At 63.5% G+C, this 20,851-nt stretch overlaps 1 protein-coding gene across 1 annotated transcript; it reads left to right on the top strand.

Moving 5' to 3' along the window:
• The first annotated feature begins 6,406 nt into the window (after nt 1-6,406).
• Nucleotides 6,407-20,501, top strand: EFNA2 (ephrin A2). The gene is made up of 4 exons (XM_050770831.1): nt 6,407-6,546; nt 15,755-16,068; nt 18,861-18,926; nt 19,819-20,501. Exons 1-4 carry the CDS (start codon nt 6,407-6,409, stop codon nt 19,938-19,940), a joined length of 642 nt encoding a protein of 213 aa, XP_050626788.1. The 3' UTR covers nt 19,941-20,501.
• Nucleotides 20,502-20,851: the final 350 nt, after the last annotated feature.

Raw genomic sequence — 20,851 nt, 5'->3', positions numbered from 1 at the left:
CCTCCAGGAAGTCCTCTCTGATTGCCCACCCCACCCTGTTCTTTAGGGGAATCCTACAGGGAGGGTTGGGGAAGTAACCCTCAAAGTGAGGCCACAGACCGAGAGAGGCCCCCGAGACTGCAGCGGGGGAGGGCAGCTTGGCTCGCCCTGACTGTGTGGGACTGGGGACAAGCAGGTGACACCTGTGCCCCGGGGTCTGCTGTTCCCCATCCGTCTGGCCCTCGCGTCTGTCTCCAAACTCTCCTGTTCGCATCTCTCCATCTGCCTCCTTCACTTTGTGTCCGTCTCTATCTCCGTGTCTGATCCTCTGGGACATGATTTCAACAGGCACATAGACACCGGCCCCGGCCCCCACCCTGTGATCTGCGCCCCCCGTCCCACAGCTCTGAGCGTTTCACCAGCTTCAAAAGGCACATTAATTACTCTAATGAGGTCAGGAGAGACCCGCGCTCTGCCATCCGGAGTCAGAACATGCCGCAGCCCCCAGCCCAGCCGCCGCCGCCCCCTCGGGCAGGGAGAGGAGCTCTGCTGCCTCCATCCCCTTTGCCTGTCAGGACCCGTCAGCCGCACTGTGCCCCGTGTTGGTGCAAGTAATTGGCAGCCCCCCAAGGTTAATGCACTGTTAGTCGGGGGTTCTCCCAGGCTAAGAGCCGGAGAGGGGCCTGTCAGCGAGAGATGAAAGGCCCCAGGTTCTGGCCGGTGCTTGGCCTGTGTGTGTGCGCACGTGTGTGCCCGTGGGAGTGTGTGTGTGTGCGGGTGCCTGGGAGTTCGGGGGGTGGGCAGTGGCATCCTCCACCTCCCCCATGCAGACACAGGCACCAACAAAACACAGCTTTGTAGACACACGATAAGCAACACAGACAGTCCCACGGATGGGACGTCTGCAGCCCCACGAGACACGCGATCACACACATGGGTGTGACCTGCTGAGATCCTAACCCCATGCCAGGGGATGTCTCGGACCCACGCCCCCCACCCTTGCCCCTCGGTGTGCCCACTGGATAAGCAGCATATCAGACCCCTGCCTCTATGCGGGGTCTCTGCCTCAGCAGTGGGTCCGGCCCAGGCTGGAGTCCAGTGGACTCTCTGCACGGCTTCTCTGCCTGTGAAATAGGGATGGGTGGGCGCTGGGGACGTGGCCTCGAGGGCTGGATGTGTCAGGTTCCTTGTGGCTCTGGCTTGTGCCCGCAGCTTGGGGCCCGACGTTCGTCCTGGGGAGACAAAGACGGGGCTCCTCTGCCGTCCTGGTGCGAGGGTGTCCCAGGGATGCGGCCCATGCGCCAAATCAGTCACTTGGGGGTTGGCAGGCAAGTGAGGGTGCTGAGACCCCCGTGCCCTCGATTCCCCACCTCCAGGGATCTTACCCCCAGGTGCCCATCTCCCCTGTGGGGGGCCTGAGCCACCACTGCCCCCACATTGAGGCCACTGACCTCCCCATCCCAGGCCAGCCAGACCCCGAGAAGCACCAGGTGCTTTGCTGTGGGACACAAAGCCACACGTGGCTGTTCACGTTTCTTCATTAAGTTACATAAAACTGAAGGTCCGAGGTCTCAGTCACCTTGGGGAGAGGTCTGGGGCCTCAGTCCCCGTGGGGAGAGGTCCTCAGTCACCATGGGGAGAAGTCTAGGGGCTCAGTCACCGTGGGGAGAGGTCTGGGTCCTCAGTCCCCATGGGGAGCCAGAGGCTCCTGCTCCGGACAGCGAGTGGTGGGGGCAGGGACATTTCCTTTGTATGGGAAGTTCTGGATGCTGGTGGTGTCTGGACACTGGAGAATGGGTCTGTGTTCAGGCCCTGGACCTGAGGGTGGGATGAGGGAGAGAGGAAGGAGGAGGAAGGGAAGGGGAGGAGGGAGGAGAGAGAGTGGGAAGGAGAAGGATGTGAATGGAGAAGAGGGATGGGAGGAGGGAAGCGGAAAGGAGGGAAGGGGAGGAGGAAGAGGAAGAGAGAGAGGAGGGTGCAGAGAATGGGGGAAGGAGGGAGGGGGAGGAGGGAGGGGAAGGTTGAGAAGGGGAGGAAGGTGTGAAAGAAGAGAAGGAGAGAGGAAGGAGGGGAGGGAGTATTAAGGGGGAAGAGGGTGGGAAAGGGGGAGGAGGGAGGGGAGGGTAGTATGAAGGGGGAAGGAATTGAGGAGGGACGGGAGGAGGGTGGGAAAGGGGGAGGAGAGAGGGGAGGGTAGTATGAAGGAGGAAGGAATTGAGGAGGGACGGGAGGAGGGTGGGAAAGGGGGAGGAGGGAGGGAAGGGTAGTATGAAGGGGGAAGGAATTGAGGAGGGAGGGGAGAGTGGGAAAGGGGGAGGAGGGAGGGGAGGGTAGTATGAAGGGGGAAGGAATTGAGGGAGGGGAGGAGGGTGGGAAAGGGGGAGGAGGGAGGGGAGGGTAGTAGTATGAAGGGGGAAGGAATTGGGGAGGAGGGTGGGAAGGAAGGAGAGAGGGAAGAGGGAGGGGAAAAGTGAAGGGAAGGAGGGAGGGGAAGGGGGGTAGAAGGGAGGGAAGAAGGGAGGGAGGAGTGGGGGAAAGTATGAAGGGAAGGAGGGAGGGGAAAGATGTGAAGGGAAGGAGGGAGGAAGAAGGGAGAAGAGTGGGAAGGGTGGGAACTGGGGAGGAGGGTGAGCTGGGAAATAGGGCTGTGTGCCTGTTCCTTTCCACCACCGGCTGCAGGGGTTGCAGGAATCTTGGGTCCATGGCTGGACGGGGGTGGGGATTTTCATGTTATCCGCTGGAGAAAGGGATACGTTTTTCTTTTCTTTTTCTTTTTTTTTTTTGTTTTGAGACGGAGTCTCGCTCTGTCGCCCAGGCTGGAGTGCAGTGGCCAGATCTCAGCTCACTGCAAGCTCCGCCTCCCGGGTTCCCGCCATTCTCCTGCCTCAGCCTCCCGAGTAGCTGGGACTACAGGCGCCGCCACCTCGCCCGGCTAATTTTTTGTATTTTTTTAGTAGAGACGGGGTTTCACCGTGTTAGCCAGGATGGTCTCGATCTCCTGACCTCGTGATCCGCCCGTCTCAGCCTCCCAAAGTGCTGGGATTACAGGCTTGAGCCACTTTTTTATGTTTTTTAGTAGAGACGGGGTTTCACCGTGTTAGTCAGGATGGTCTCGATCTCCTGACCTCATGATCCGCCCGTCTCAGCCTCCCAAAGTGCTGGGATTACAGGCTTGAGCCACCGCGCCCGGCCACATTTTTATTTTCAAGGACAGTGACCCAGCCCAGGAGAAACGCCCTGACCCCTGGGGCAAAGTGCAGACCCCAGCTCCGTGCTTCGCAGGTGGGACGATGGACAGGGGTCAGGCTCCCGCCCAGAGTGGAGCCCACGACCTGCCCAGCCCCCGGTGCCCCGTGACCCCTGCCGCCTGATCCTTGCCTGGCTGAGATGGGGCTTCTGAAGCCTGCTGGCACCAGGGCAGGCTGCGGACTGGGTCCAATTTATTCTGTAATGAGAAATTCTCCCCGCATATTTTTAGCTTCCTCCTGGCGTCGCGGCCTTTGAAGGCTGAGGGGCTGCGGGACGCTGATCCCAAGCCCTGTGGCCTGGCCCTGTGGGCAGTGGGCAGCGGGTGCTGGGCATGGGCTGGACAAGTCTACCCCTTCCCAAGTCCGGGTAGACCCCAGACCCAGGAGTGCAGAGCAGGGGGCGGGGCCAGACCCCATCAAGCCCTGTCCTGGCTCTGGACCGGGGACTGAGGGCGACCCTGGATAACCCCTGACCTTGGCTGACCCCTGTCCCCAGCGTGAGCCTGACCTCTGACCCTCAGCTCCACAGGAAGCTTACTCTAGAGTGATCTCCAGCCACGGCCGCGTCCCAAAGCTGGGACAGCCCCCAGCCCCAGGAGGGAACAGGGCTTCCTGGGCCCCCACAGTGGCCCCCCGGCCGGGCGGGGCTTTGCTAGGGCAGCCTCACCCGGGGCCAGGCTTCGGAGACGCCATGCCCTCCCCTTCCCTCCCCAGGTCCTTCCTCTAGGAGCGGCCAGCGGGCGCGGGGAGGTTGAATGGGGGACGCACCGCCTTTGTTCCCGTCCCTGCTTGGGCTCTGACCTTGAGAGAGAGACAAGAACAGAAGGAAAACGGAGCTTCTGCTCAAATCCGCTCAGCGGTGGCGGTGGCGTCGGCTCTCGCCTCGGTGGCCCCTGCATGCAAATGAGTGGCCCTGTCATGCCTGGGTGGAGGTGGTGCCCTTCCAGCTCCCACCTGTGCAGGTCCCAGTCCTGGTTTGAGAAGAGATGCCCTCCTCCCAACCCTGGCCCACCCCTGCTCACCCATGAGATCCCTTGAAGCCGGAGGGGGCTTCTGGTCCCAGGGCAGAGGGAAGCTTCCAGAACTCCCACCTTTGCCAGGTGGCATGCTGGGGCCAGGCACGCCAAGACCCCAGGCTCACGGCTCCTTGTCCTGTGCTGGGGTGCAGCCGCCGCACCTCTGCTCCGAAGGTGCTCGTCTCCAGGAGTGGCCATCCCCCTCCCTCAAAAAGCCCGACCAGACCAAGCCTCCTGGGACGCTTGTCCAGCCTGCGTGGGCCGCAGAGCCCTGTGTGGGTAGAACCGCAGGCCCTCACTCCAGGGGCACTGAGAGAGTCTGTCCAGAAGGCCTGGCAGGTGACTCAGGGCCTACCTTAGCCACCATCTGGGACAGGTTCCCACCCTTCACTGAAGAGACACCCGGCCAGCCCTGGGCCTTCAGCCTGGGATGTCTGTAGTGGGGTCAGCGGACGAGACCTGGAGCTCAGAGAACTGAGAACCTTGTCCTGGCAGAGACGCTAGAGCACTGTGTGGGACAGACTTTTCTGGAAGAGCAGGATTTTAACAGGAAGAAGAAGTGGAAGGACTTCCCAACAGGATACGGCCCGAACAAAAGTCGGGTGGTGTGGCCTGCTGGGCAGTGGGGGGAGGAGGGCACGCCGCAGGAGACACAGGACAAAGCCCACCACATCTCAGTGCTGTGGGGCGGTGGTGGGTCCCGTCTCCCCCCAACCTTGCTGGCGCACAGGTTAGCTTGACCATCTCTGGGCTCACGGTTCCTGCAAGGAGTTTGGGTAATGCCTCATACAGGGACCTTCAGGTCCAAGGGCTATCAGCGCCTGCACTGCGGTTCCCTCTCCTGCACTGGGCCTGGTGAACAAAACTAACTCAAAGAGGTACAACACGATCTGGGCATCGCCAGTAAAGTCCAGCCAGCACTTGGTGGCAGCGTACCCTCCACAAGCTCAGAGTCTGGTGAGGGAGGCTGTGGCATGAATAAGGGTAAAAACAGAGGGCAGGCCAGGTGCGGTGGCTCGCGCCTGTAACCCTAGCACTTTGGGAGGCCGAGGCGGGAAGATCGCCTGAGCCCGGGAGTTCAAGACCAGCAGGGCCAACATGGCCAGACCCTGTCTGGATTGGAAAAAAGACAAAATAGAGGCCAGGCCTCCAGTTCCTCGCCTGTGTCAGCATCCCGGGAGGAGAAATCACCCGGCATTCCCCAAACAGATTAGACCCCGGGCCTTTGCATAAGCTGTGCCCCCGGGCAGCGGCCCTCCCCTGCCTGCAGGATTCCTGCGTGGAGACTGGCTTCACTCTGGGCTTCTTGGATCCCATCCCCAGCTGCTCAGACTCCACACCGGTCCACCTACTATGCGCCCGGCACCCTTAGGGCTGAGATAGGGACTTACTCCATCCCTAGGGAACAGCGCGGTCCGGAGAGGCGACTCCCAGGGCCCCAGGGAGGCCTCAGCACAAGCAGCTTTGGACTTTGGCCAGCGCCCCTCTGAAACTCTGCCCGGACCCCCGCAGGGAGGCTGGAGTTGGCCGAGCCCGATTTGGGACGCGTGCGTCGGGGTTTGTGAGGCTGCGGATAGCGCTGGAACCAGGCAGGTGAGAGGCCCGGGACCCAGGGCCAGGCCGGGAGGAGTTGGGGGCGCGGGAGGCAGGGTGCGCCCCCGCTCCTCGGAGACCGCGGGCCGGGCCACGCGGATGCCGGCGGGGGGCGCGCACAATCGGGGTCGCTGGGGTAGGCCCCGGGGGATGAGCCTGCGACGGGGTGGGCCGGGGCAGGGGGCGGGCGCAGGCTGGAGACCCCCGCCCAGTCCCCGTGCGACTGGGGCACGGCGGGAGGGGGCGCCCGCGGCCCTCCCGGCGCTCGGGCGGGACAAAGGCCGGAGCCCGGGCCCCTCCCCGGCGGGTGCGGCGGCGGCGGCCCGCGCTCCGACAGTCCGCGCGGCCGGGTCCCGCGCCCGGGGCGACCCCGGCGCCCCGCCCCGCCGCCGCCTGACTTCTCGGCGCCCGAGGTCGCGCGCGCGGAGGCGGGGGCGGCCGGGGATCTCCAAGCGCCGCCGCGCCCTCCTCCCGCCCGCCCTCCGCCCGCCCGCTCGGCGGCGGCGGAGGAGGCGGAGACGGCTGGCAGGCGGCGGCCGGGAGAGCGAGCGCGGCGGCCGGACCGGGGCCATGGCGCCCGCGCAGCGCCCGCTGCTCCCGCTGCTGCTCCTGCTGTTACCGCTGCCGCCGCCGCCCTTCGCGCGAGCCGAGGACGCCGCCCGCGCCAACTCGGACCGCTACGCCGTCTACTGGAACCGCAGCAACCCCAGGTGAGCGCGGCCGCGCGCGGGGGGCGCCCGGAGACCCCCCAACGTCCCCCACGCCGCGACTGGCCTCGCGCCCCCCGAGCTCCGGGCGCCCTCTACGCGCGCGCCGCAGCCGGGATACGGGCGCCCGGTTCCCGCGGGAGCCCCCCAGGGAGTTTCGGCCCCCCGGAGTTTGGGGGACTCACCCTTTTCGTACCTGCCTCCCCCGTGGCGCCCCATTGCCCTGCGGACTTTGGGGACTCGCATCCCACATCCCCAAGAGCGCCGACGTCTCCTGGAGTTTAGGGAACCCCTCTGACACCCTCCGATGCCGGGTAGCCCCTGAGTTGCCTGCCTGGACTTGGGGGACCCCTGATCCACCCGCCTCTCTGGGGAGCCCCCTAGGTTTCGCATTTGGTGGGGATCCCTGGGGACCTTGGCACCGGAGGTGGGGGACTGTGGCCCTCCAGGGATCTGTGGGGGCGTCCTGCCCGCAGGTCCCCAGATGAACTTGGGGAAGTTGGAGTGTCCCTCCCTTGGGACACAGCATCTGCTTCACTCCAGGAGGCCAAGGGCCCAGCTTTGAAAGGAGACTGAGGGGCCTGGGAGCTGGGGTCAGCCCTGGGAGGGGCAGTGGGATGGAGTCGTCTCCTGTCCTCTGGGCGCTGACCGGGAAACTGAGGTGCAGAGTGGATGAGGGGCTGGCTCAAGGTCATGCAAGGGGGGGACTTGGGGCGGGACCCAGGTGGCCCAGTGCCCTGCCTGCCACGCCCGGCCGAGATGCCCCACCCGCCTCTTGCAGGCCACTGTGTTCCGAACCAGGTCCGGGCCAGGCACAATGTGGGGGACAGGAGAAGCCCCCGTTGGTCAGAGCAAGAAAAGTTTGCCGGGACCTGGCCATGGCCTGGACATTGGCAGAACCCTCCGGGCCATCCCAGAGTCTCCAAGACCGGAGCAGGCTGCGGCTTCCCTGGGGGTCCCGTGGGAGCCGGGGCTTTGGGGGTCCTGGGGCTCTGGAGGGAGTCAGCCCCAGCACTCAGGGTGTCACCGTCTTCCCAAGGCGCACAGAGCTGCATGTCAGGGGCCAAGGCGGCCCCCTCACTCTCCTGCCACTGGTCACTTTCTCTCCGTTTTCCAGCCGCTTCCTGTGCCGACCCAGCCGCCCTCCGGAGCCCGCCATCCCTCCTTGTCCCCGCTGTCTCCTGCTGTCCTCGGTCCCCGGGAGGAAAGTTGCATGAACGGGCCTCTTTGAGGCGGGCTCGGGGACAAGGGCGGCCCGTGTTCCGCCGTGGGGGTGGGGAACACGCACAGGCCCACCCCCCACCATGGTCGACAGCCTCGGGTCGGGCCCCTGGGGGCTGAGGGCAGGGACCCTGGACCACTGGGGGACGGCTGGCCCACCTCAGAGCAGGTCCCTGAGCCGCCCACTGTGCTGGTCACATGTGGGTTTGATTAAGGCTGTCGCTGGCCGTGCGGGGAGTCCAGCGGGCAGCGCTTCCCTGGCCCAAGTTTTTGGTTTCAGCTGCGGAATCTCCCGTCCCCAGCACGGCCTGTCCTTTGTTCTAGCAAACGCCAAACACAGGAGGACCCGGGAACCAGGGAGGAAGGGGGTCGCCAGGGCCGCCCTGCTGCCCCACCTGCCACAGGGCTGCAGGCTGCGGGCTGCGGGCAGGACCCCCGGCCAGGGGAAGGAAGTGACCTCCCCAGTGCCTGGCTTGGCTCAGCCACCTCCTGTTGCTCCGGGTCTGACCTGGTTGCCCAGCTCAGACCGCTGCCCGAGGGAACGGCCTTGCTGGTCCGAACAGCCGACCTGGGCAGCACCAGGGCTGCCTCCTCCTTCCTCCTGCCTGCGGTGTCCAGGGTTGCTGGGGACGGAGCCGACACCCTGCAGTGGGGCCCAGGGCTGGGTGAGCACCTTCCCGGGAAGCCGGGATCCGGCCAGAATCGGGGCTTCGTTGCCGACATCGGGGGTCTCTGCGGTTCTCAGATATGGTGTCCAGGGGCATCTGCCCGGGACCTGTGCCTGGGTGGCGGGGTGTCGCGCATGGCAAGGGGTGGCGCTGGGCCTCCGTATCCAAGGGGACCCTGTGGAGGGGCATCGGCCTGGGGAGAGGAGTGGCATCAGCCAGCAGGCCTGTATGAGGCTGGGCTGGCCGGGGAGGGATGATGGGGTTGGGCAGATGTGTGGGGGATGCAGGGACCCCGAGTCTTTGAGAGGGGCCTACAGAAAGGCACTGGGAGATGGGGGCGGCTGCGATGGAGGGCAAACAGCAGCGTGGGTACCACGGGACCGTGTGCTTGATGGGCCCGCAGGCCCGGGCAGTGCCGCAGCATCACCGGCCGCCCCTTCTGCCCATTGGCCTGGCACCTGTGCCCAGGCAATGACTGGTCTGTTTCCACCTCACACCCTCCCTGCTGTGAGGTGCGCTGCCTGCACCCAGGGGGCCCCGCACCCACCTCCTGGAGCCACTATAACGTGGGACCCGTTCGGTGGTCTGGCCAGCCGGCCCTGCCACCCCCACTGGTGACTGCACAGTGTCTATCCAACCCACCCCCCACCTGGGCTGGATACACCTGAGCTGGCAGCTAAGCGTCTCTGGGCCTGTTCCCAGCCGGGCCACATTGGGCTGGGGCGTCTGGGCCTTGGACCTGGCCGGCTGCCCTCACCTGTCCTGCTCACGACACTGCGTGTGCATTCCCACGGCTGCTCCTGTGTGTTTGCGTGTGGGGTGGGGGAGGAGGTGGTGTGCAGGTATGCCTTGGAGTCATATCCGGCTGCAGGTTACATGTGTCTGTGTGTGGCAGGAGGCTGCGTGAAGCCACAGGGCACAGCTTTGGCGTGTTTGCATGTGTCTGCGTGATTGCATATGAGGTGCATGTGTGTGTGCATGAGTGTGCCTGTGTGTGGCACCCGTGTTTGCATGTGCGTGCCCGTGCACAGAACGTCTGCAGTGTCCGAGGTCCCCGTGCGTGTCTGCCTGTGGCATGCATGCATTTTGTCTGTGCATGGAGTGCAGGTGTGTGTACGTGTCTGTGTGTGGGGTGCATGTAAGCGTGTCTGCCTGGGGGCAGCACTGGCTGTCAGAGGGCTTGCAGTGTGGGGGCAGTGGTGGCCCTGGCACGGTCCACAGCAACCCCGATGCTGGCCCTCCCTCTCCTCCATCCCCTGGGGATGGGACCAGGGCCCAAGTGCAGACGGCTGTTGAACCTCAGAGCGGGGTGGACGCAGGGGCCTGCGGTCCCTGGGAGTCCTCACCTTCTTATTGGAAATCTGCAGTCATGTGGACTGGGTTGCGGGCACTGGGTGGGCGCCTGCCCACACTGGGCATCTCTGGGCTTCGGCCACCCTCCTGGGGTTCCCCACGGACCCAGTGGCCGTCGGGTGTGGACAGCAGCTGGGCTTCCCTCAAACACCAGTTGGAAAATGGTGACCTGGGTGAGGGCTCGGTCCCCGAGGGAGGAGCTGCCCCCCGGCAGAGGGCGGAGGTGAATGTGGCATCCTGCTCCCCGTGGCTCCACCGGCGTCCCTCGGCCTCTGGGGGAGGCGGCTTTGAAGGGGGTGATGCCGTGTTTTGCTGCATGAGGGTTTTTTGTTTTGTTTGAGAGAAGCTGGTCCACTCGGCACTGGGGGGCTAGGAGAGCCGGGCGGTGGGCCTGGGGGGTTCGGGGCCTGAGGATGGGGTCCTGGAGGCCGTGGGGTGCCAAGACTCTCTGGGCGTGACGTTCGGGCAGGTGGCTCAGCAGCCTGGAGCCCCCAGGCCTGCTCTGTGAAGCAGGGGTGACGGAGCCCTGCGGTGGGTGCAGCTCGTCTGATAGGGCCTGGTGTGGACGGGCGGTCCCAGGGGTTTAGCATCCCCTCCCCAGAGGGAAACCGAGGCAGCTCCTGTGGTGGGGAGGATGTTTCTGCCTAGGCCCCATGGTTTCTGTGTCTCACAGTCTCTTTGGGTCTCTGTCTTCCCCGTCTCTGCATCCTGGGGTGCCATGAGCGGCCCAGGCTTCCGCCTCCACCTCGGGCCTCCCTGGGCGGCCTCAGTTTGCAGAGAAGAGAACAGAGGCTCTGTGGTGGGGGCTCGGGAACGCAGTGGGATTTGACCTCCCCCCGTCTCTGGGCTGACGTCTCCACAGGTCTGCAGGGGCCCGGCCCGACATGGGTCCCTCAGGGTCACAGCAGAGGCAGCGGGTTGTGCATTCATGGGGGTCTGGGTGGCAGCGTTTCTGTGGAGCTGGTGGTCTCCTTGTCATCCACGAGGGTCCTGCCCCGGTGGCCATGTGCTCCCTGGGACACGGCTTCTCTCCTCCTCAGGAACCGGGATGCGCCAGGCCTTGCCCCGAGGTCCTGTGTGTGGGACCGGCCTCTTTTGCAGATGGGTCCTCAGGGAAAGCTGGGCTTTGTACCTTGCTGGGGGAAGGGCTGAGCCCCTCCCGTCCCTGTGCCCACTGTACCCGTCGCCCCAGACACACGGCTGGGAGCCTGCGGAGGACCAGACGAGCTGGCGGGGTTTTTGCTTTAACCTCAAGCAGACGTTTGAACTCTGTGGCCGAGCCGGCCCTGGTGGGGGGGCTCGTGCCACGCCTGCTCCCAGACCAGGCTGGTGTGAGGTCTGGCCAAGAGACTCAGTGGCGCGCCCCCCCCACCTCCGTGCATCCCTCGTCCGCCTGCCCTGTGAGTCGGTGGCTCCCACTTTATGGACAGAGCAGCCAAGACCCTGAGAGATGGTGACTCACCCAAGGCCACCCGGAAGTTGGGCACAGTCCAGGGTGTCCCCACCTGGGGGCAGGCCCCGGGGGAACCAGGAACAGCCCTGGGAGGGGCCGGAAGGTGGGTGGCTGACGGCAACTGCGCCCGCTGCACTCTGTACCCGGGCCACCCACGCCCACGGTGATGGAGGCCCCGGCGGGGCCGACCCTGCCAGGTCTACCTTTTCCTCCGGTTGCATTTTTCCTCTTTTGCTTCATTTCTAGGGCCCTGCCTCAGTTTACCCTCATGCACCACAAGGCCATACTTGTCCTTTCTCAGGCAGACCCTGCACCATCCTGAGGACTGATTTCCATTCAGGTCCCACCCAGGTCCTGGGCAGGAGGAAAAGCGCCAGCCCTCAGTCACGGGGGACATCTCTGGTTCCTGGAAAAGCCAGCTGTGGTTGCTGGTGTGGGTGCTGTCATCCCAGCAGGTCTTGCTGGGGGTGGCCGGAGGGGATGGGCGACCTCAGCCCCATGCTGGGCCTCAGGACCCGGGCTGCCTGCTCATCTGGCCGGCCTGGGCCTCCCCGGGAGCTTCTCTACCCTGGAAGAGAGATGGGGACGGGCGCAGGCGTCCACCTGCCCACCCACGGGGTCCTGGCTGCCGGCCACACCGCTGCCTCAGTTTCCAGTCCTGGAAGGCGGCCCAGCCCACCCCCAACCCAGTTCTGGGTGAGATTCCTAATTAGTCGCTTAGCTATTAGCGTCTAATGACTTGACAATTGCCCGATTGGAGCTAATTAGCTCCAGGCCGCTTGCTGGAAGGGGGTGACAGCCGGGTGGGCAGCAGGGTGAGGCTCTGCCTGGGTGAGGCTCTGCCTGGGGCCTGGAGGGCTGCCTGGAGGCGTGGACTTTGGCACCCGCAGGTTGAGTTGAGCAAGCGTGGGGGGAAGGTGTGGCCCGGCAGAGGGAACCCGGAGGAGTAAAAGCTGCCACCCCGCTCTGTCTGGGAAAAATCCCAATTCAGTCATTAACCCCTTAGTGAGAATTTCAGTCTCTCTCTGCTGCTCCCAGAGAGGATCTGCATATCGAGGCTTTATCACTAATGGAGGAAGCTAAGGCTTTGTCTGCCTCTCCCCAGGCGCGGTTTTGGGGTGGGGGCCCCCTCCCCGCTGCAGGCGCCACCCTGAACAGGGGCAACGCGCCCGCCTCAGGCTCGCTCGCCAACTTGGAACCGGGAATGCCAACACAGCAAGGCCGCCGCTATTTCAGAGACGCAAAGGGAAAAAAATGGCCCCACGCCGGCAGCCAGAGCTGGGGGTGGGGGTTCCCCTGGGACCTGCCCCCCAACACACATACCTGCGGGCTGCTGCCAACAACTCTGGCATTTCAAAGTCCTCGCCTTTTGACCTTTTTAATTCACTCATTCAGGCAAGAAACACATATTGAGTTCCACTGTATGCAGGGCCCGTGTAGGGCCCTGGGGAAGGGACAGAGGAGGCCAACCTCAGGATCCAGGATTCAGACAGCAAACCCTGTAAAGGATCAGATGTGATACGGGGCGGGGCCCAGGGAACAGCATTGCGGGCAGTGGGAACAGCACCTGCAGAGGCCCTGGGTGGGAACGGGAACAGCTGGGAGGCTGGTGTGGCTGGAAGGGAGGAGTCTTGGAGAGGAGGATGAGGAGGGTGGAGTGGATGGGCCATATAGGCCTGGGAGGGTGTACATTTTATTCTGAGGATCAAGAATGGATGGAGGGGTTTGAGCCGCTGCCGACGTGTTACAGGGTCTGCTTTGCATTCACAAGAGCGAGCTTGGGATATGGGGAGGCTGGGCCCTGGCAGACCCTCACTGCATCCTGGAGGGGCCTGGGCACCCGGCCGCTCTGCCACACAGAAGCCTCGGTCTCTGATGTTTTACCGAAGGCAAAACGGGAGGAGAGAACACGGTGGTGTCAGACACGGGGGAAGCAGGCACCATCCGGGAACCAAGAGGCCGGAGGGGGACCGACAGGGCTGGTGCTGTGGGCCCACCTTCCGAGGCTGCTCTGTCTCACGAAGGCTCCTACTAGGTGCCAGGTTCCTTTTTTGGGTTGAATGTGGCTCCCTGGGGATCACTGCTGGGACAGCAGGGGAAACTGAGGCCAGAGGGCGGTGGGGAGCCCAGACATCCCTGTGGTTCCTCCACGGAGGCCTCCCCTGCAGGGTGACCTGGGTGCGGGCAGTCCCAGGCGGGAGCTGAGCCTGGCTGCCATCGACCGCCTGATCAATGGGCTTTCACTTGGGCTGGGCAGGAACGAAAATGACTTCAAAAAGGCTGGAGCAGCTTCTGCGTCGATCGTGCCCAAGGGGCCAGCGGGTCAATGAGACGCCTGTGCCCGGCCGGCCAATGGGGTAGCCCGAGGGGTGGGCCGAGGTCAAGCCGCCTCCATCTGAGCCTGTCTGGGGGCTGCCCCCGCGTCTGTGCGGACGCACCCCGAGTGTCCAACAGCCCGGAGGAGCATCCTCCTGCACAGAGGGGAAAGGGAGCCTCAGGAGAATGGGCCTCGAGACCCAGGGGCTCAAACCCAGACCCTAGCGCAGAACTGCAAGGTTCCGAAGCCCTGGACGGACCCCGGCCCCCCAAGCCCGGTTCCCTGGGGAGATTTCCCTGCGACACCCCCTCCCACTGTCCTCTGTGCTGGGCCCACAGGGATGATGAAGGAGGCCCGGGAAGCTCTCCGTCCCTGGAATCCAACCAGGTGGGGAAGGGCTGGAGGGTGACTGCACCGCCTCCGCCCCCCCGCCTTGAAATTCTTTGCTCTGGAGATCTTCATGCCAGATCACTAGTGGGGAAACTGAGGTGCGAGTGAGCAGGCCTGCCTGCCCCTTCTCACCCCTGGAGACCCAGGAACCCTCAGCCCCGCCTGGCGCGGCATCTCGGGGTGGCGGGGGACCGGGCCGATGCCATCTGACAATCCCATCAACCTCTCTTGAGCTGCAGTGCCAATTAGTGCACCCGGCGTGGGGCCGGTGGTGGACTCACCCCTGCAGACCAGGGTGGTGGCGGCTGTGCCAGGCCCAGAGGCAGTGCCAGGGCCGGGATTGGAGCAGCCTGCGCCCACGTGCTGCCAACTCTGATGGGGCCTCAGTTTCCCCTGCCTGTGCAGGGAAGGAGGAGGCAGGAGAGGTGTGGGGGACCCCCCATTCCTCCCTCTTCAGGTCTTTTATGTGCTAATAAGCCCCTCTCAGGGCCCCCCTGGTGCCCCGCTTGGTCCAGGCCGCCGGTTACATGACAGGGACCCTGGGGACCACAGCCGGGAGATCTAAGGGCTCCTGCCACCATCGCCTGAGGCAGTGAGGGAAGGGGAGCCGCCGGTCCCTCCCTCGACTGACCTCTATCCTCACAGACAAGGCTGGGTCAGGGGGCTCCCTGGAGGAAGGGGCCTGCGGGCTGCGTCTGGGGGACCTCAAGGCAAAGGCTTGGAGGCGGGGCTAGGGGACTGAGGTGTCAGGAGCGCAGGCACCCAGGAGGGAGACCAGGAGGCCACCGGATTCCGGGGCTCGGGGCTCAGGAGGTTTCTGGGCTCCAGATAGGAGGGGGGTGGGGTGGGGCTCACAGGGTCACACAGGAGGGCAGGGTTGGGGCTGGGAGTGGAGCCCAGGATGCCTCCAAACTGGGCGGCGGGTGGAACTCTGGGGGGCTGCGGGGGGGATGTGTGTGGCGGGTGGAACTCTGGGGGGCTGCGGGGGGGATGTGTGTGGCGGGTGGAACTTTGCGGGTGCTGAGAGGAGGGTGGAGGGATTCTTCACGTCAAGCCCCATTCTCTTTGGGGAAACTGAGGCCAGGGTGGGGACAGAGCTTGCCCCAGAGCGAGCTGGAACGCCCGACTTGTGTCCCCCACGCTGCCCCCATCCTTCTCAACAGGCGGGAGTGCAGAAGGAAAGCAGGGCTGGGGGCTGCCTGGAGGAGGCGGCACAGATGTTAAGCATGTTAGGTAGATGCTAAGTTTCTGGAGAGGGAATTCTTAGTGGAGGGACAGCTTGTGCAGAGGCCCGGAGTCAGGAACCCCACGCCGGCCCTTTGCACCCAGGGGTCCAGATGTCACCCGCCTGGACACCCACCTCGCTGCTGGCCCTGCCGTGAGGCTGTTGGGGACACTGAGGCAGGAGGTGGGGGGCAGTGCCAGGCAAGAGACCGTTGGCTCCCAGCCTTGAAGCCCGCCGTGACGGGGGTGTGCAACTCCACCTGCTGGCCGCTATCACCATTCAGGGCCCCAGGCTGAGTCCACCTTGCGAACTGACCCTCCCCCATTCCCCGGCCTGACTTCCTCGTGCACCTGTCCCCTGACCCGTCCCTCTCCGCGCACCCTGATCCATCCCTCGTGCTCCTGTCCTCTGATCCCGGCCACCCTAGCGCACCCTGACCCGTCCCCCGTGCTCCTGACCCCTGACCCTGCCCATGCACCCTGATCCATCCCCCCGTGCTCCTGACCCCGGCCCTCCCCGCGCACCCTGACCCGTGTCCCGTCCCTCGCTCTCGGCGCTGACCTCTGGCCGCCCCGTCCCCGCAGGTTCCACGCAGGCGAGGGGGACGACGGCGGGGGCTACACGGTGGAGGTGAGCATCAACGACTACCTGGACATCTACTGCCCGCACTACGGGGCGCCGCTGCCGCCGGCCGAGCGCATGGAGCACTACGTGCTGTACATGGTCAACGGCGAGGGCCACGCCTCCTGCGACCACCGCCAGCGCGGCTTCAAGCGCTGGGAGTGCAACCGGCCCGCCGCGCCCGGGGGGCCGCTCAAGTTCTCGGAGAAGTTCCAGCTCTTCACGCCCTTCTCCCTGGGCTTCGAGTTCCGGCCCGGCCACGAGTATTACTACATCTGTAAGTGGGGTCGGGCGGGGGCTGCCGGGGGCCGCGGGGGTAGGGCCGGGAAGTGGGCGGGGCCGCTGGGGGTGGGGCCAGGAGGGGGCGGGGCAGCGGGGGTGGGACCGGGAGGGGGCGGGGCAGAAGTGGGCGGGGACGCGGGGTGGGGCCGCGGAGTGGGCGGGACCGTGGGGTGGGGCCGGGGAGTGGGCGGGGCAGCGGGGTGGGGCCGGGAGTGGGCGGGGCAGGAGTGGGCGGGGCCATGGGGTGGGGCCGCGGAGTGGGCAGGACCGTGGGGTGGGGCCGGGGAGTGGGCGGGGCAGCGGAGTGGGGACGCAGCCGGCCCTGGCCACTGACCCCCAAGGTGTCAAGTGCATGATGGACCCGCCATCCTCCCAACCATCCCGGGAGGCCAGGACTGTCCTCGTCCCTCATTGCAGATGGGGAAACTGAGGCTTGGAGGGGGACTGAGGCTGCCCTATTGTGACCTCGGGCCTACAGCTCAGACCACTTGGCGGTTCGACCAATAGACCTGTCTCACCCTCCCGACAGCAAGACCAGGGTGCCCGCGCCCCAGCCCACTGAGGAGGGAAACTGAGGCATCCAGAGCCCAGCAGGGGAGGGGAGCATGGTGGAAGCTACAGCTAGGCTGGGTGCTAGGGCTTACTCCTGTAATCCCAGCACTTTGGGAGGCCTAGGTGGGAGGATCACTTGAGGCCACGAGTTTGAGACCAGTGTGGACAACCTAGGGAGACCTTCTCTCTACAAAAACATAAAACCAGTTAGCCGGGCATGGTGACTTGGGCCTGTGGTCCCAGCTGTGCGGGGGGCTGAGGTGGGAGGGCTGCTTGGAGTGCATCAGCTCTGGTCACTCCACTGCACTCCAGCCTGGATGGCAGAGTGAGACCCTGTCTTTAAAAGAAGAAAAAACCCACAGGGCCTCTGCAGCACCAGCCGCACCCAGACTGGGTAGGGGTCTCAGGTCCTCCCCACCCCGCACCCACCCCCGCATCTCCCCGGGACCCATGCCAGGCTTGGAGAATCCCTGAGGACCGTGGGGTCTTCATCTGAAGGTTGGGTAGCGGCAGCCTTGGGGAGTTTCACACCTGCAGGACCCCATGGTGGGCTGGGCTTAGGGAGGCTGCCAGTCCCTGCTGCTCATCAGAGGGTCCCAAGGTGGCCTTTTCGTCCCCATGAAAGGCCAACGGCAGGTGGGGAACACAGCAGCGCCATTCGGAGTCCCGGTCCTGCTTGGCCATGATATCTGTGACCTTGGTGGGGAATGTGGGGTCCAGCCACTGCCCACCCGAGATAGAGATGATGGCGTCACACTGGTGGCTTCCGCCGTGGCACTGAGACTGAGGGATTCCCGTGGAGTGGGGACCCTGGCTTCTCAGCATATCGGGGCCTGAGGGATGGGGAGTGGGGTGGGGGATCTGAGGTCTGTGTCCCCAGGCTGCAGGGGGACCAGTGCCTTGACACCCAGCTCCTGCTGTGTGGAATTAAACTTTACAAGGCCGCATCTCCTCCTTTGTCTGCTCTAGTTGGATTTTTCCCTTTTAATTCAGGGAAGAAGCGGGTCGGGGAATGGGGGAAGGTGTTTAAATTAAGTCCCCATAATATAAGAAAAATTATGTTTTTCTTTCTGAGACGGCAGTTTCATAAAGATAATTATTGTAATTATTCGTCCTATCTCTGTGACGAATGTTATTTTTATTATGTGCTTTTTATCTTCATCTTCCAGTGTGAGGGGCTTCTAGGGGGCAGGCAGAGGTGGTGGCCATGAGAGCCAGGCCGTTGAGGGCCCTGGGCCCGGCAGAGACAGCAAGACCACATCTATGTATGCGTGCACGAGGACCCACGCCTGTTCAATTGTCCACACGTGTGCACACCCCAGTGGCCCTGGCTTCAGGCATCCTTTTCTTCCTCTCCTGATGCTTGCTGACGCCCCCACTGCACGCCAGGAGGCTTCTGTGGGCCCAGAAGCAGGGGCCAGTGATGCTGGAATTTTGGGCATAAGAACCATATGGAAATAATCTTTCCCGGTCAGATGCAGGGGCTCATGCCTGTAATCCCAGCACTTTGGGCTGCCGAGGTGGGCGGATCACCTGAGGTCAGGTGTTCAAGACCAGCCCGTCCAACATGGTGAAACCTCATCTCTACTAAAAATACAAAAATTAGCCAGGCATGGTGGCACACGTTTGTAATCCTAGTTGCTTGGGAGGCTGAGGCAGGAGAATCACTTGAACCCGGGAGGTGGAGGTTGCAGTGAGCTGAGGTCACGCCATTGCACTCCAGCCTGGGCGACAAGAGCAAAACTCCATCACACACACACACACACACACACACACACACACACACAATTTCCCAGAGACTCTACTGTGTTGCCAGGCGAGGCCCAGAGAGGGAGCGACTTGTCCACAGGCTCTCAGAGGGCAGAGATTTGAACCCAGGTCAACCATTTGACTATTAATACATCACCACTTTGTTGGTTGCTTGAAAACAAATACATCATTTTCTGAGCTCACCCTGTGCTGCCCTGGGGTGAGGCAGAGCAGAACAAAAACACAGACACCCCCAGGTTTTGGAGTCAGGATTGGACAGAGGGAGAGGCAGGGCGAATGTACAGGAGACTGCTGGGAAACAGGGGGCATTGTGTCTGGGGCTTTGATGTACGAGTAGGAGTTTTATGGGTGGCTCTCCACCTGGGGTTAGGGTTGATTCACCAAGGTGGGGAAGGGAGTACAGCCCCAGGAGGTCTCAGGCACCAAGAGCCACTTCCCCACTCATCCCCATCCCTTCTCTTCTAGCGGCCACGCCTCCTAATGCTGTGGACCGGCCCTGCCTACGACTGAAGGTGTATGTGCGGCCCACCAGTAAGTGCTCAGGGGAATGGGCAGGATCCGGGCCCCCACCCCTGTGTCCTAAACTCACAGAAACAGTGAATGTTTAGAAGAGCCAGGACAGGGGGCCTCAGGTTTCCCCATCTTGCCCTGCCTTGCCCCAGCCTCGATTTCCCCATCTTACAAATATGTCATACCTCCAAGAGTGAAGGTTGGCTGAACGCAGTGGCTCATACCTGTAATCCCAGCACATTGGGAGGCTGAGGTGAGAGAATCACTTGAGCCCAGGAGGCTGAGGCTACAGTGAGCCGAGATCACGCCACTGCACTCCAGCCTGGGTGACAGAGCAAGACTCCGTCTCTAAAAAACAAAGCATGCCGGGCACAGTGGCTCACGCCTGTAATCCCAGCACTTTGGGAGGCTGAGGCGGGTGGATCACAAGGTCAAGAGATGGAGACCATCCTGGCCAACATGGTGAAACGCCGTCTCTACTAAAAATAAAAAAAGTAGATGGGCGTGGTGGCACGTGCCTGTAATCCCAGCTACTCAGGAGGCTGAGGCATGAGAATCGCTTGAACCCGGGAGGTGGAGGTTGCAGTGAGCCCAGACAGTGCCACTGCTCTCCAGCCTGGCGACAGTGAGACTCCGTCTCAAATCATCATAATAATAACAACAATAACAATAACAATGCAAAAAAAAGATTAAAGAGTGAATGTTGAATTCAACAGCCAGGTCCCCCACTTGAGGCCAAGTGACTTTGCCCGGAGAGTGGGCATCAGGGATGGCACCAAGAGGGAGCCGAGGGCCTGCCTGGTGGGGTTTTCAGCCCGGTGGGCAGATGTGCACTCTGAGGCTGGGCGGCACGTCGGGAGCAGCCGAGTGGGGTTCGGGCCGCCGCTGAGCCTGCTGTTTCTGCCACCCCCAGATGAGACCCTGTATGAACCTCCTGAGCCGATCTTCACCAGCAATAACTCGTGCAGCAGCCTAGGCGGCTGCCGCCTCTTCCTCAGCACCATCCCCCTGCTCTGGACCCTCCTGGGTTCCTAGTCCCAGCTCCGCAGGACGCCGGCCCTGCCTGGACGGCCCCACCTGGACCGCCTGACCTCGGCCCTCCGGACCCAGCTGCGGCCCCCGCCTCTGAGACCAAATAGAAACGCTGCTTCTCCCTCCACTGGTGCTGCCCCCGCCGGGCAGGGGCCATCCACCCGCCCCAGGACCAGCCCTCAGGGAGGACCAAGAGCCCCCCGCCGAGGCCCGAGGGGCTGAGGTGTTGCAGCCCCTGGCCAAGCCATCTCCTCTGGGGTGTCGGAGAACCCGGGAACCTCTTGGCGATTTTTTTTTTTTTAGTGTATTTTTCATGGTTGGATCAAAAAGACTTGAGTTTTTAATTTAATTTATTCCCTGCCATTGCAGCGGGGCGGGGTCCCTGTGCCCCGGCCTGGGGGAGGGGAACGCGGAACGTGGGGTTGGGAACACAGCCGCTCCTCTCTGCTCTGCACCCCACTTGTGGGGCTCTGGCTGCAGCCCACCACGGTCCCCCCTGGTGCTCCAGGTTGGGTGAGTCTGAGCCGGAAGGGGTGCGTGGTGAGCACCCCTAATTGTGGTTGGGGGGCCCTCATACCCCATCGCCCACCCGAATCCTCCTGGTAATTTACTCCCAGCCAGTGTTTGGCCCTAGGGCGCTGGCCCTTCGGAATCACAGTCCTCCCGTGTCTTAGGCCGATGCAAACAGCCCCCTATCCATCCCCACCGCCTCACACGGTCCTCTCCGACGCCGAGAAGACCTTCTATTCCTGTAAATAGAGCCAGCAAGTGCAAACTGTGATTTTATTTTCCATGTAATCCTGAGGACGGACTGGACCATTTATGTTTCTTCATCCCTTCTTAGGGGGTCTTTTATTTTGGTGGGGGGGTGGGGTGGACTTTTAGAGTAGAAGCTGCACTTTGCAATAAGCTCG

The sequence above is a fragment of the Macaca thibetana genome, chromosome 19, assembly GCF_024542745.1.
Source record: "Macaca thibetana thibetana isolate TM-01 chromosome 19, ASM2454274v1, whole genome shotgun sequence".
Classification (NCBI taxonomy): Eukaryota; Metazoa; Chordata; class Mammalia; order Primates; family Cercopithecidae; genus Macaca; species Macaca thibetana.
This window is presented reverse-complemented; position numbering and strand designations above follow the sequence as displayed.